Source organism: Sylvia atricapilla, chromosome 1, assembly GCF_009819655.1.
Source record: "Sylvia atricapilla isolate bSylAtr1 chromosome 1, bSylAtr1.pri, whole genome shotgun sequence".
Classification (NCBI taxonomy): domain Eukaryota; kingdom Metazoa; phylum Chordata; class Aves; order Passeriformes; family Sylviidae; genus Sylvia; species Sylvia atricapilla.
Window position 1 is genome coordinate 103,965,439 of NC_089140.1, and position 16,635 is coordinate 103,982,073.

Below are 16,635 nucleotides of genomic sequence, written 5' to 3' on the forward strand. Positions count from 1 at the left end.
ACCTAGTAAACATTGGCTGATGTTAATCTGTTAGATTACAACAAACAGCCACATAGTATTTTACAGAACCTAGATCCAAATTTGAGGTGCTTCTAAAGGCAGTTTAGCTTAACTGACATACAGACCAATAACATGTTGCCAATGTTACTAACATGGATCTTTTTTTATTACTTAGATTACTTTACTCTCAGACTATACACTGGCCAGTGCATTAAGCAAAGGCACTGTGATTTGGATTCTTTCACCCATGTTCCTTAGTTTTCATATAAAGTCCTTGGAAATGCCATTTATTTTGCTTTTCTTTAATCAACTGACTACTGCACATAGCGAGGATCCAACAGATACTAAGAAACAAAGATCAGTTATAGAAGCAGAGACCAACAGGTATGGGGGAGTCAAGAGAGAGCATAACCCCTAAATAAGCACATACTTGAAACAAATGTGGCTCTCATATACAGCTCCTAGTTTTGCTGCATTGCTTTAGACAACAAAAATGTTAAAGAGATCACAAAAGGAAAAAACTTCTAAAGAGAAGGAACTGAGATATATTAAAGACTAGTTTGTTACAGAAAACAAAAAATAAGAGTCCGTAAAGATAAGAGGAAAAGAGGACAACAAAAGAAAGCATGAAAACTTCCCACCTGTCAGACTCTTCTAGCTGTCAAATTAAAATTCTGGATTATAAAAAAGGAACAGAAAATTAGAAGCTTAAATAATGCCATCATTATAATTTCTGAAACAAAATACTTATACCAGACCCAGAACATTCATGTACTATGTTAAGGACAACTGCGTTTCAAACTGATTCTGCAAAAATAGCCTAGAATTAGACTGTTGGGGAAGATGAATCAGGGAAACCTATAATCGAAATAGAAATGAAAGCTTACTTTGAGTTGTAGGATACTGAGTCTTAGTTACTATATAACCTGAAAACAATAGCCTAGCTAGCTGAAGGAGAATCCCTTTTGATTGAACAATAATACCCTTCTGCTGGCTAAGGGATCCAAAGGTCAATGTAGCAAAACAGAAGTCTAAAGAGTAGTTTTTAGAGTTTAAAATATAACACTATCGTAATGTAGTAGTTCTTATAGGCTGTATGTAGATTCTATAGGATTTTGTGTCTTGTATTGGTTGGTCACTGTAAATCAGAATATTCATCACAAAAGGAGATATAATGTAGTGTAACAAGGACCTCGCTCTCTTACCTCTTCCTCCTCTCTTTTTTCCCTGCTCTCTTACCTGTGCTCTCTCCCCCCTGCCCTCTGGTTCTTAGCTCTCACCCTGCTATTCTTTCTCCCTCACTCTTTAGGACTTCCCTTCAGCTGAGGCTGGTGGCTGAAGGCAAGGCCCTTTTACCCACGACCCTTGCAATAAAACCACGTGTTCTAGAATATCTCAGGTCAGCAGAGTGCCTTGTCCCAGCCGTCCACAGATTCTCCTACAGTCAACAATTTAATTTTTATTTGCTGTCTGTATTTAGATGGTCAATCTCAAGTTTTGTTGTATATGCTAGGGATCCATGTTCCATTCAAAAATTGTACAATTAAGGAGGTGTTTCCTTTATCTGTAAGCTGCTAAAAGCCTTTAAACAACTGCAAAATTGTTTTTATCTCTGTATATTTGAATATCCAACCTCTAAAAACAACACTCAAATACTTCAATGTAGGAAAAAACATCATAAACGATCCAAGATACAAATGCTGGGGTTTATTTATTAATTTTTTAAACACAAAATTATACACAGAATAGATAAAAAGATATTACTTGCACATAGCATCAATCTGCTTTCTTCAAAGCATTTGGACCAGAGCTGCCCATACACTAATTTTACAGTTACTTTCCTGAGGAAGAAAAGGCAAATAGAGTTTGTCCAACTGGCCTAAGAAGAAGAATACAGACATTTTAGACCATTTTGATGTATCTGACATGAATCAAACCTACAAGTTACTAGATATACTGCCAGAATTTATATGATGTCCTACTTAGAGCTTTCTCTGGTACACATATTCAAGAAGTTCAGTGAAATTTCATCTGGGAGTATGAGCAGCTAAACACAAAACTTGGTTTTCAAACTATTGCGTTTCTTTTTCTAAACTATTTACAAGACTACTATATAAGGACTAATCATATTTTCAAAACAGGTTTTGGTTTTTTTTTTTACTCATGTAAGAGTTCAGTTTCGTAGGCAACTGAACAAGCAGGAGACAGACATTTACATTTAGTCTTGGTAGTAAAATAAGGTTTGGGAAGGATATGAACTGCCTGTCGTGTGTGCCCTAAATGCATACATATGCTATTGGAAGTATGAGGTGTGAGCAAAGCATTTTTTAAAAAAATGCAAATATATTGTTTAATTCTATAGTATATTTGTGTCAACAGAACAAAGAATGTTCATAACTACTTCCTTCCACTTAAAACCAGTTTCAGTGCTAAACACAGGCAGTAACCATCCTTTTGGAAGGCACCATACCAGAGCTTCAGAAATGCAACATTTTTCTCTTCACCTTTCTAGTGATTAGAAACTTTCAGCCTTCTTTTTATAACTGTCTAGGATGCTGGTCAAGTCTGACAATAGATCTTCAGACATGAATTCTTCATAGTCTCTGTAAATTTTTGTGTTCTGTTCATCAAGGTATTTCTAGAAAAGAGGTACAGAAAGGTTTATTAGCTCTATCATGGTCTGTATTGTACTGATTCAGCTAAAGCATTTTAAGCAGGCATTCCACAGGTCAACTGATTTCAGTTAAACACTTCCCTGACAGACATGTACCAGAAGCAGGTTTGACCTGACAGGATGTTACTGCTGAAAACTTAACAATCAGTTCCGTTTTATACCAAAGGTTTTGTCAGAAAGTTTAACTAGAATCCAGCAGCTAAATAACAGATACTTCCTTAGAAAGAGTAAGTTCTAATTTCTGAATGTTTGACTGCAAATGTCTCTAAAGAAATTTAATTCTGAATATCAAATTTTAGCTTACCACTATAGATGCTATGTGAATAGCAACTGTTTCTATGAGACGACTCAAGTTAGCACCAATTTTTCTCTTCTCTTCTGTTGTTGTTTGCAAAACAACTTGATATCTAAAAGGTAAAGATACTCAGAAGGTCATGTCTGTAATTAGAGAATTCCTGACATTTAAAACAATCACTTCAAGTCGGATTTATCATCATGTTTAGCCATAGTTTTTTCCCATTAGTATTAATTTGAACCAAGTTCAAGTATGTTAATACTCAATTAAAAAAAAAAACACAAAACAAAAACACCCAAATGCAAACCAAACCAACCAACCAAAACAAACAAACAAACAAAAAAAAAAAAACCCAACAAAAAAACCCCCCAAAAAACGAACTGTATTGTGCTGATAAAAAATAATGTACCTTAGAGCCTGAATACTCTTTCCAGACTTTGAGGTATAAAATGTAGTTGTCACATTAGTTTGGAAACAAACCAATTTCTTTGCTACAACCACATATATAAAAAAAAATTACATTGAAAATAGGAGTTGTGATTCAGCAGACAAATATTCTAGCAAAATACTGTTGAGGAGAAACATTTTCAGTTGTCAACTTCGGAAATTAATACACTGAGATGGATACATGCTGAAACAACTTTCAGTTACATTCAAGAGAATGTCTTTACCCTTTAAAACCAAAATAAACACAGCAAACATAGAAGTTAAGAGTCTTACTGTCGTTGGAGATCATGCAATTCATTTGTGGCTTCACTGAGGCCTTCATAGACACCACTCTCAAGTAACTGTTTATGCTTCTTTAGTGATTCCAGTTCATTTGCACATTTTTGCTCTTCCTCTTCTATCTCCTATAGTCATAAGGAAAGAGGAGAAAAAATTGCATTGCTCAGGAATAGTTTTTGATTTTTTTCTTCTTGTTTCTATTACCTGATTATATCCCAATGCTTAAATTCAAAATTCACAGAGATGACTCCAAGTTCAGAACTGAAAAAAAAATCCCAAGGACACCCCTCCCAAACCTAAACTTTCAGCTGTTTTCTGTATTATCCCCATCCCAGAATAAGCCTAATCATCTCTTTATTCCTCTATGTTGCAACACATCCTTTATTCCTAAATGTTACAGCTATTTTCTCTTCAGAGTTAAACTCAGAAAGTGTTGTTTAGGATAGTCTAAATAGCTTAGAAATGGCAAATCATGAGCAACTATTTCTAGATTAAAAAATATAACTAAATTTGAGTAAGAAAATAGCACTTTTTTTTTCTGAGAGTACAATTCCAAGTAATCATCTCTTCAAGAAGAATGACACTGTTGACACTATACAAGCCACAAAACTAAACAAAATTCTGCCATCAACTCAACTCCAATTCTAGTAAATTACTGAAACATTATCCTTCAAAAATAATTTTAATACTTAAGACTTACAGCATTTTAAAAATTACAGGAGGAATTACATGACTATGCCTTATTATAAACATCCAGTGGCAACTGTGTATTTTAGGAGCTTAACTTCAGAGAAGAGTATATGCAAGAGCACAGATCAAAAGCTAAATTTCATGTGGGTTTGGAAAATATAAACTAAATTAATTGCCTTTAACCAACTCAGCAGGTATTAACAGTGAAATAACCCTGTTTCATGGCTATAGCACAGGAGTTTAGATTTATAAGAGCTTAGCTTAGTTGGCAGAACATTTTTCTGCAGGGCACCACAGCCCCACCAAAGCAATGTTTCCAGAGAAGTTGGGAGGTACCAAAATAGCCACTCAGTTGTTAACAGAGAAGGCTGTGTTTTGTTGTTGATCTGCAAGTGGGGTAAAGGATAGGGACTGTTCCGGTGCTGGGAAAGGAAGCTAAAGCAAGCAAGTTTGAAGTCACTAAAGCAATTTAACATGCTTTTGGTCAATCAATGTTTTCCTTAGTTTTTACAGAAGCTAATTAAACATGTTTACTTAAAACTGTAAAGGTATTTATTAAACACAAATTGATTAGACAAGGCAGATTCTGTTAATCCTAAAATCTCCTTCAAGCCCACGCTCAGAGACATCCTGAGGTCAGATGATTGCCACTGCTTTTATTACTGGATGCAGTAATTTATGATTTACAGGCTCTGCTACAGTATGATGCCAGATTCTCTTAGAAGAAAGTGAAAACTGATTCAGTTAAGGTAGCAGTCAAATCACTTTTCTGAAAAGAATGAGAGAAACCTGTAAGAGGAAGGAGAGAAGGCAAAGGCAGAAGCCCAAACAAAAACGCAACCCCAAAGTTTATCTATAAACACAAAGATTAAGGATAATTTGTTATCAAGCTGTAAGAAATTCCACCTTAAGCTTCTGCTGATAAAGATCATCCAGTTTTTCAGCTTCTTCTGTCAGCATTTTCACACTGCGTTTCTTGTCCTCTAGCATTACATTCACCTAGGATGAAAACATAACCAAGGAAATACGGCTCAAAAAATTCCAACATATAAATCCATGCTATCACAAACTACACCTGGTAGCTCTGAAAAAACAATTCAGCTAGGCTAGGCAGCAGCCTGTATTATGCTTTGTTTTGGATGAGGGCTAACCTAGCGTTGGGAACACACTGATGTTTTGGCTACTGCTGAATAGTGCTAGCACAGCATTCCAGCTATCTATCCCTCCCAGGGACTGTCACTGAGTAGGGTAGGGATAGGCAGGAGACTGGGAAGGTGCATAGCCAGGCCAGCTGGCCAAGAGGACATTCCAAACCACATAACATCATGCTTAGCCATAAAAACTGAGGTAAAGATAGAAGAATGAGGAAATAAAATCCTCCTTCTTTCATTCTGTCCCAAACCCAATATTGGTAAAAACCTTCCTGATGACAATTTGTCAGTGATGGTAAGCCACACAATTAACTGCAATGGGAAACTTATTAAAAACAAATATTTCCAATGTTTATGGTTAAATATATGTAAGCTACATAAACTTTAATTCAGACAATACACAATATTTCAACCAACAAAGACCCCAATTCTGAGAAAAACCTTTAGGTTCCATCACAATTAAAGCATTTTTGTCACAGCTCCTCTCCCTCTACTTGTCCTCAGAAAAACCCCAACCAATCCAAAAAACCAACCCACCACACCACACTTCCCCCATGCAAAAGGTTGAAAGAAAACAGCAGATAAGGTTTTAGGGTAAGTATCTTGGTTAATGAAGATTTGGACTACCACACCTGTTCCAAAGTATCTTCCAAAGTCATTTTCCGTTGAGTAGCTTTGCTAATTTCTTCCTCAGTCTCGTTTATGATCTCCATTAGGGGAGCCTGTAATACACATACAAGAAGATCCGACAAATGCAATTTGCTTACTTGAACCAAGACACATCCCAGTACATCCTTTCCTTCTATTTTTTTTAGGTTACTGTATTCTCCAATACCAAACTTCTTTTATATACTACAATGTCATTATGGTGACTCATCACACAAGCTTTTCAATGACATTTCATTGTGAGATTGAGAGATCTTTCCAGCATTTCCAAAGAAACACATCTTTTTTGGGAGTGATAACTAAAGCCTTCAGTGTTGCCTCTACTTACCTTGATCTGAGTTCTGTATTTGACTAGGCAATTTGGTCCTGCCTCAGGATTAAACTGAATCTCAAAGTCGTGGCCTTTGGAATTCTCAGCACTTACTGGAATTAGTTTCAGCTTTCGAGCCAGTTTATGATACTCTGCCAGTTGCATTTCAATCTGCTCAGAGGAGAAAAGGGCAGAAATCATAGAAGAGATACGAGTGAAAAGCTTTGGAATAAGTATTCATATAGTACTTTAAACAAGTTCCTGAGTTCCTCTCTATAGATGTGATGCCTTGTTACACCTCAGTATTCAAAAGCTGTATGTAATGCCAGTCCAGCATTTGCTGCATCAGGTACTGGTTTATGATTCTTTCAGAGTTTGCTCAGTGAGGTTTTTCAGTGTATGCTGCTGACACTGAACAGTTTCACCTGTGGTTTTCCATATTCATCTGCCACAATTCTTCCTGCCTCAAGGTTTTGAGAATTAGCTGATAGGGAACTAAAAACATGCTCGAAAATAATACTAAACCAATGATCAGTCATCATGTCAATATGCCTTCTCTCATTAGTTTTGACAGGAAATCCCACACATCATTATAACAAACTAACTTGAGTATGCCCCTAAAGAAAGCTGATTAAATGCTCTAATTTCTAATTAATGAGTGCTATTTATATGCAAACATTAAAGAACCCAGGGTTTTTTTCCAGTTTTATGTGTTTCATCCTTGCATATGAGGATTTAAGTTAATATAAGCACTTGATAAAGGGTAACCCTACCAAGTATATTTGAAACTTTTTTCTTTAGTTCTCCAGTTGGCAAAGCAGAAGCTTTTAAATCCCATCACTTACAGGACTGTATCTTTTCATTTTGTTTGAAGGGATTGAACTTGGCCTTTGAAAGATGCTACAACTTCTACACAAAGAACTAATCAGGCCCTAAATGCATGCAAAGCTGTTGATTCAAATTGACTAGTTTTGCCTTACTTCCTTGCTACAAAATATTACTATTGGCCTGAAATTTCTAGTGTTATCAAAGCAATGGCATGCTAATGTTATCAAAGCTCTAAACGCTACAGCAGTGAGAGCTGACAGTGCTTCATATTCTAGCTACATCACTTATGATGCAGAAAAAAGAGAGAATACATTTCCATTAAGCACAAAACAGAAAAAGGGAAAACAAAGGAAACATTTTTCAGAGATATTGTAAACAGAGGCCATTCTTGTCAGTTTTGCCTGGTTAGATACCATGAATAGTGGTGGTAGATTACTTAGGAAAGAAATTATCAAGATGCCAATTTTAAGCTTGCATGATGAAAATTGACAGCCACCTCTGAGTGTAGCGGGGTTTTCACATACCGCCTCTTTATTCCTAGCATATTTTAGCTCTTCATCCCACAGCTGATGTTCTTCTGCTTCCAGTTCCTTAGTCAGCTTGTTAATGGTTTGCTGCAGCTCATTTCTCTCATGATTTATTCTCTCAATGTCGGCAGCTGAGTACTTTTGGTTGTCTAAGATGTGCCGGAGCCGGGCATTCTCCTGCTTCATTGCTTCTACTTCCATTTCTAAGTTCACAAAACATTTGTGAAATGGACAAAAAATACCAGCCCATATACATAAACCTCACCTCTGTATTTTATGAGTAAATAAGATTATTATTATATATCATTTCTGTTTCATTGCAAAGAGCTATTAGATAAAAAAAAAAATCTCTATTAGCAATCCATTCTGGAAAGTTTATTTTGTGACATCATCCTACTCCAAGTATTTAGCTCTGTCCTCAAGCTAAGAACTACAGTTATTTGAAGACTATTTCTAGCTTCACTGCTCTGAGTGATCAAGGCTTCCTTACCTGCTGTCTCAACTTCATCACTAGCACTTTGCAGTTTTTGGTCAAAGATGGCCATATGAGATTCCAGGTTAGCCAAATAAGCCTGGTATTTCTGGACGTCTGCTTGTAGAGATGATTTCACGTTTCGTAGCGTTACTCTACGATCCTAGGAAATGGGTGAAAAGAACAACCACTCTTAGATGAATACAAAATAATGACTTCACTTTCCAGACAAGACAGTAGAATATTTGGCCAATATCAATAGCACAAATATAAAACTAAAGAACTGTAAAAATTTTTTCTCTCTGTGACAGCTGAGTCAAGTCAATCATCTTTAAGCAAAGAAGGCTGAAAAGATTCTTGCATTTCAGCATTAGGCTTCTCATTTGCATCAGACACTGACTGCATTTAGAAAATTCTTACTACAGGTAGTTCACAACTTAACTCTAATATATAGAGGGCAGGTAAAACTAAGGCATGGAAAGCCAGGAATAAACCCATCACATTTTGCACAGCCAACAGGAGTCTTAATTTGCCACCTGCACAGCCATGAACCCATTTTTAAACTCATTATACTTTTAAAGCACAATCCAGCTTTTCAAGCAAAATAGTTTCCATAAAATACATTGTCAACACTGAATCCCATGCCTCATACCAATACACTTGGAAAAAATAATGTTGAAATTTATATATATAAAAAAAAAGTGGTTCAAGTATTTTAATAATATTTCAGTCAGTACAAGACCTTATTACCTGGAAACATCTGCACGTTATCAAACAAATAGTGACTGAAGACTCCACAGGAAAAGCCTTGTTCTCTAATGGTATAGTCTGTAAAAACCTGGCCTAATTAAAATCTCAAAGCACTGAAAATAATATTCCCTTTGTTATGTGTAATCTTCATTCAGAAATGGTCAATAGTATAAAATTCAACTCCACCACAAAAACAGAGACACAATTTACTAACCGGCTCACTTTCCTTTTCTTTTTCTAGTCTTGCAATCTCTTCTTGGAGTCTTTTGTTTTCAGCTGCTAAACTTTCCATCTGGAATTGATCTATGTTAAATAAATCCTCTGTGGGAGAGCAGAAGAGAGGGTGGGGTTACAAATTAATTTCACTTAATATCACCACCTATTTTGAGTATCTGAACTTTAGCTTCAGCACAGTAAATACCCATTATCTGGACAATTATTTTACACTAAAGAAATAGCTATAAACAAATAAGAAACTTACCAGTAAAACCTTTCATTCAAATGCAACCAGGCAAAAACCCCAAAACAAACAAGAAGAGAAACAGGTTTCTCAGTCCTCATGACAAAAAGAGTTCAAAGTCACTCCCCAGAGATAGGAGTTTCCAAACTCTCATACAGCCCACACCACAGGAGAGTGTATAAATAAGACTACCTTGTGAAGTTAGAACAGATCAAACTTATTTAACAACCTCTTTCTTATCCATATACTTCCTTGCTTCTTGAGACATCTTCTCCTTAACTTCCCTTGGCCTTCGCCAAAGAATAGGATGATTATTTTTTCCTAATATCCAGTACAGTGTGATGGCTTGTTTCCTCTCGAATGGGTGGCTCCAGTTTGCAAACAAAGGTCCCTTAGTCTGGCTTTTTATAGGAAATCAAAGAAAGTAAGAAATGCTTCTCTTCCTTGTTCTCACATTCTGTTTACATTTCTGTAGGTGGTGAAAGGAGAGAGTCAAAAAAATCTAATAATTTTCCACCTCCCTGAAGACAAAGAGGTGAATGCTGAGTCATATACAGGAACTCTCTCAATAAAGTTTGGAACTCTTGCAGACTGTTTTCAGAGCTTTCAAAAGCTGAACTTCCTTCCTTACTTACCACTTTCTTACTTATCAGGTGTGCATCTTCTGACAATCCTTTTTCTTTTAATTGTTAACTTTGTCAGATAGAAACAAGAATGATCTGCATAAAGAGAGTTCACATCTGAAGAATTCTATACTGGTTTTCTGTGACAAAGCCATTAGAAAACCAGGTGACAGCCACAGCTGATAGCAGGTCATGACCTATCCATCCATCTATACTGCCAAAATATATATAAAAAGGAGAGCATTAAGTTGAAGTAACTGAAAGGTACTTAGGAGTCTCAGATTCCCTTAGATCACCTTCATTTGTAAATTGAACAAACTGATACTAGAAGAAACCAGTAACACAAATGAATACTTACTTAAAACTTGAAAACTTACTTAATTTTGACTGCACTTCAGCATCCAACTCTTCAAAAGTATCTCTCCCTTTCATGAAAAGATCATAGCACTTCACACAGTAGTCCATGAAAAGCTGAAAACAATTTAAAAATCTTTCATTTCAACAATTCCAAGGCTTGTAAAATATCTGGGTAGTGTAAAGCTACTCAATCACTGGAATTAAACAGATACCAAAAATATCTTCCAATGCTTTAATTGGACTTTTGTAAAATTAAATTTTTTCCTTCCTTTGAACAAAGAATGTCAACAGATTATATTCAGGCAGAAGGAAGTACCTATCATTCTCATTACAAAAAAGTCTAGAAATGCTCTATTTTTCTGGGATATTTAACAAGGATTGAATGTACCATATTTAAGAATTTTTCATCTTGACACATTTGATTCTCTCAGGCTAGTTTATGGAAACTGGTGATCTGTTTAACAGACCTCTTCAGTAAATATGACCATTAAAATTCAGATCTGCAGATATCAAAGAACTAATCTGGAATTAAAGAAAGGCTACCCCAAAAGAATTTGCTAGACACTAAGTTACAGATGTTTCAGAAGCAATTACACCAGTGTTGTGAATTTTGTATCAACATATATGTCTAAGAGTCAGTGTAGGAGAACATATTTAGCTTAAAAGCATTTTTACTTGCCAACCATCAGGTTGCAACCTTAGACCAAAATTATGATCTAAATTGATTTTTGCAATTTTCTAATTAAATGTTTTAGCTTATAATGCAAACCCTTCCAAACACCTGTTGCAAGTTAACACTGGGTTAAATCTGAGTAGTACTAATAATCTATGATAAATTAAAAAGAAAGCAAGCTGCTGGATTTTTAAGAGCCTGAATTACATTGCCACCCTATTCTGTGGCTCAGAAATAAAACATTACAACCAATTTTTACATAGTGAATTGAGCAGATACTGGCAGAAGCCTCTACATTTAGAATTAAGTCACTGTCTTAGCCCTGCTGTGAACCTCAGAAGTCTCAAGTGCTAAAGGAAAATATACCAGAAACTCTTCAAACAATAAACAGCATAACGATTCCCTTTCTCCACAAAGGAGAACTGAAACAATAGATATTTCTGTTTAACACCCAGTCGTCACCAACAGACTGGGCATGATGCCTGCTCAGGAAATAGTTGATCAGGCTTTTAATATAATGCTACTCTACTTCCTAGAAAACATTGTGAATTCAAAAGGGAACAGAATCTATAAATACACGACACAACAATCTAAACTGTATTTAAATTGTGTTGTTACAGCATGTGGCAAAATTCAGCTGAGAAATCTGATCCTCACTTCCTTTCCACGGTACCTTGTTATGTACAATTTCATCATCGGTCTCCGCTCCCCAGCTCTGTCCGTCATCGAACGATGGCGCATTTTCCCTGATTGCATTGTACAGCTGGAAAGCAGAGGGCACACACGGAGAGCAAATGTGAAAACATTCATTAGTTTTCACATTGGTTTCATGATAAGAAGCAGAGTAACACTGGATTAGGGTTTCAGCAAGCAGGCTGGAATGAGCCTGTGTTGAGTTGACTAAACACACAGGTAAAGAGGCATAAACTGGACAGTCAACACTGCCAAATTGTGTCGTCTTTTCGGCAAAAAAGGACAAGATTTTCATGAGTGCTCAATTCAGCAGTGGTGAACTTCTGCCACAGATTCCAAATTTTGCTCAGACCTGAGCTAGCAGCAACGACAGTTACTAAAAAACCCCAAACAAACCAAACAAAACCAAAATTAAATAAAACACCCTGCCCAAACACAAAACTTGCCACTCTACATAAGAATTACAGGACATTCGAATAATTTCAATTGAAAATTCCATCTTTAGATTTCAAATTTAGGAGAGAATGGCAGATGTCACAACATTTGCACTGAAGATATATGTTCTATTCAGTGATTTTACCCATTAACTTCTCATGTTTAATGCGTGTATAAGTCAGCATTTCCCCACCTTTCTTCATACATTAATTTATCCAGCGCATACATTGAAAAAAAATGTTATCACAATGTAACATGAAAAGCTCACTTTAAAAGTTACTAAAACAAGGCTAAGGGTCAGCTCCCAGATGACAGCTAAGAACACCCACCTTTTTCTTCACATACATGTTAAACAAGGAGATTTGTAGAAAATATTTACTAGATCTGTATTGAAACTAACATTTCAGCCTGGAAAGTAGAAATTTTAATCTTAAGACAAACATTACCTTGACACAATCAATTAACCAAACCAAAGCTGCCACAATCTGAGGCCAGGTGTGTGGTGCACCCACAGTGTACATGGAGCTCTTGGACAGAGCAAAGGGGTACCTGTAAGGCCAAAGAAGATACATTTTTACATTTAGCTGTGGCAGATAGTGATGAAAACAAACCAGCACATCTTGAAAATAAAGCAGCACATTTTTATATGTAGATGAATACACAGAAGGAAGAGCAAACTCAATTGTACTTTATACCGTACTTCAAAAGAAATAAGTCAAGTTCTTACAGCATTATTTTATTCAATTATCATGGGTTTCTCCTTTTTTGATTCATAGAATATCTTGATTTGAAAGGGACCCCTAAGGATCAACAAATCCAACTCCCTGCTCCTCATAGGACTGCCTAAAAATAAGCCATATGATCAAGAGTGTCATCCAGATGCTTCTTGAATTCCCAAAAGACAACTTCAAGTGAGTTGCCAGAATTAGTAATTTTATCCAAAATTACACTCTTGGTGCAGCAGAGTGTAATTCTTTTCCACATTTCAAGCTAGGTCAGCAGTTTCAAATGTTAAAATGCCAGGAAGTGAACAAAACAGATTTACACGTACATTAAGGAGCCCTGACACTTTCACACCATCACAGATTTAAATCTATGGGAGTAAAATACACTTTTATTTTTTTTTAATGAGACTGAAAATTTACCACTATCAACAGGCAGACGATTTTCTTTCTTGGAAAGTTTTGAGGCAGTCATGATTTCAAACACTGAACAAATTCAGCAGTAAATCACTTAGCCACCTGTGTTTTTTTCACCTCAACAGTCACTTTTGTTATTTCCACATTCTGCTTTGAAAGCAGAAGGAGAAAAATTGAAGGAAGACATATTTTGAACTAAATTAACTTGATCCAAAATTCTGGAAATTTCAGTTGTTAGATTCTAACAGAATGAACAGAAAGATCTGTAAAAGAAAATTCCGTCTTGTCTTTCAAAGTTTTATACAAATAATCAATTAAATTTTACATTACAAAGCAAGATTTCAAGAACTTATAATTCTGCAAGTTCAAATATAAAGTATATAATAGACTCTGAAAATTAGTGAGTAAACTTTGAGCTCAACAAAAGTGAAAGAAAACAATAACATTGTACTTTTAGAGTCTCATCTGGATAAAGAAACCAGTCCATTCTCCCCAACTATCAATGCTGAATTCTTAGCTTTTAAATTTCTAACCATAGCATACTTATTCAGCCCAGGAGACTAAGAACAATCATCTTACCCAAGGTCTTTAAAAGCTTTGGGAATTTCCTCTTCAAATTTTGAGTCAGGCAGTTCATAAGAAGGGCAGAGAAATCTATAGATAAAGGTGAAGATCTTTAAAAAGTCCTTAACTGATGGAGACTGTAGTGATTTCATGGAAACATTGTGGGCATAAGCATTCTCAACGAGGAACTGTGCAAAAGAAAGAGGGAGTACCAGTCACTACATAAAAGTTGAAGTCAGGAGAAATAATAATTTTGATTAGTACATTTTACACCTCATAGCATACATGCAGAATAAGTTAATGTGTTACCTCACAAAGCTTCTTGATACATTGTTGGATGAATGCCTTGTCATGAAGGGGCCTGGGATCCTTTATCTTTTCTGTCCCAAACACCCCATACTGACTGCTGCGTGACACTCCAGCCCCACTCACCCTAAAGACAGGCAATAAATACAGGTGTTGTAACAATACACACAAAGAAAACTCCCTTCACGTTTAAGTCACAGCAACTGCTGTGTTTATGTTTTCTTTGCATTTGTTACACAAAGTGATACTTGAAGTTTTCTCTTCATTAAAGGTGATTGGAAAAACATCATCAGCCTGGAAGCCACATGTACAACAAAGGGATTACTGCATCCTAGATGAATACTTTCTTCATCTTATTGAAAGGAAAACTTACAGAGAGCAGAAAAATACCCCAAAGATGAAGGAAAAAGTCATGTTAGTGACTGTAAATGAACATCAAAATATTTAAGGAATATTTAAAAATAATAAACCCCTGCAACATTGGGGTCCTATAAAAGAAAATACCTACGACACAGGAAGTCATGAGCTAAGCAGAGAAATTATAGATTTCTGGAAGTTTTGTATCTTAGAGAGAAGAAACTAACAGTATATTTCAGATGTCATTCTTCCTTAAACAAGAAAATATATTGAGTTAGTCTTAAGGTCTGCAATGCACATCATTTCCAAAAGGAAAAAAAAAGCTCCCAAAGGAATTCCAGCTCCACAGCGTTATTGCTTAATGAGCAAGGACTGGAGGAAAGCAGACCTGAAAATCTGCTTGCCTCAGATCCATTATTCCCTATCATGAAAATCTGTCAAGAAAGAAAAATTCCAAAAAAAATGTAGGACCATTTTTGTTTTAATTTACAGTGCAGAGAACAAAATCTATCCATACCTGCTCCCAAAACAGCTGACTTTTCTTTCTGAAGCTCCAGATGTAGGTCTGCTTGTGCTTGGCTTCCCAAAGGTGCTTCTGTCCTTCCTGAGGAACAGAGAGAAGGACTCAAGTGGCTATTTCTACCGGTTCATCTTTTGCTCATACAAAAACTGTACACTCATATACTCCTAAGCACCTTCATCACAGCAACATCTTAGAAAGGTCAACTGATGCACCCAGCCACCTACTAGGAAACATGTAGCAAATTGTTACCATTTGAAACATGACACAAGTACACAAAAGGTTAAAGCAACTATTTTTGCAAAACTGGAGCACTCCTGCAAACATCCTTGGCTGTAAGAAGCCTTCTTCTCACTGTTTCAATTTTTTTCCTCAGTTGCTACTCACACACTCAAACACACCATGATAAATATCTTTAGAATTAGTTTTACGTACTTATTTTTAGCAACATGACCAGCAAGACTTACATCTGAGGTGTCTGAAGACCCATCTTGTTGTTGTCCTGCACTCTCAGTGCCATCATAGATTGTCGACTGCTGTTTCCAGCAATACTTGAGCTTCGCCTCATTGTGGCTCTGTGCTAATTACAATCCCTCAGTATTCCAGCAGTATGAGAAAATCCAGGATCCAAGGGTATTTTCTTTTCTAGATGCCACGTCGATTTTCCAAAGGTTCAGAATAAACAAGCAGATTCATACATTGGAGGGGAAAAAAAAAAAAAAAAAAAAAATAAGGCAAGCTTGATTATGTTTAGACTCCAGAAATACATATGAGCAGCCACAGTCTTTTAAATCAACTGTTTCATTGATGAAAAGGTAAGTGGTTATTCCAAAGCTACTATTTTGCCTTTCTTTATATTTGGTCACTTCAAACCACCAGGTTCCAAAAGCAAAAGTGCTTGAGAAATTTTCCAGTTCAGTCCACTGGGAAAAAGGCCACACTACCACAAGTACTGCTTACAGCATTTCAGCCATACATCAGCCCCTGAGCTGCTCGTTCTGAGCCTACTCATTCATTTGCAACTGATCTCACAGTACCATAGCACAATAACTGGAAAACCTATTCTGAGATAATATTATGGCTCTCTTCAGATTATGTATGCAGAATATAAATCAAACTGGAATATTAATACCATTGTCCTCACAGTGGCATTAAGGGGGGAATTTGAAGTAAAGAGAAATAACTCGGGAAAAAAAAAAGCCAGCTTCTACTGTCTACAGAGGTTCTATCTCATTTGTGGGACTGTCTTAAATAACTGAATTATAACTAATAAAAGCCCCCTCCACTACAAATATTACCAAAACACATTAATAATGTGAACTGTTGCTTCATTTTGCTTCCAGTCCCACTGCTCACAAACCACAACAGAAGTTTAACTCAAGCTCAATTCATAGGGCAGCATATTCCTGACTTCACTGT

The 16,635-nt window shown here is 36.1% G+C and overlaps 1 protein-coding gene across 1 annotated transcript; it reads right to left on the reverse strand.

Annotated features, from left to right (window-relative positions):
* Window positions 1-1,687: 1,687 nt before the first annotated feature.
* NDC80 (NDC80 kinetochore complex component) lies at window positions 1,688-15,937 on the reverse strand. The gene is made up of 16 exons (XM_066329544.1): window positions 15,684-15,937; window positions 15,214-15,300; window positions 14,343-14,466; window positions 14,049-14,221; window positions 12,777-12,879; window positions 11,876-11,965; window positions 10,550-10,643; window positions 9,304-9,410; window positions 8,358-8,502; window positions 7,865-8,070; window positions 6,531-6,683; window positions 6,169-6,258; window positions 5,292-5,384; window positions 3,690-3,820; window positions 2,979-3,081; window positions 1,688-2,638 (listed from the first exon to the last, which is right to left on the reverse strand). The coding sequence occupies exons 1-16, from the start codon at window positions 15,782-15,784 to the stop codon at window positions 2,516-2,518; spliced, it is 1,923 nt and encodes a 640-aa protein (XP_066185641.1). The 5' UTR covers window positions 15,785-15,937; the 3' UTR covers window positions 1,688-2,515.
* Window positions 15,938-16,635: the final 698 nt, after the last annotated feature.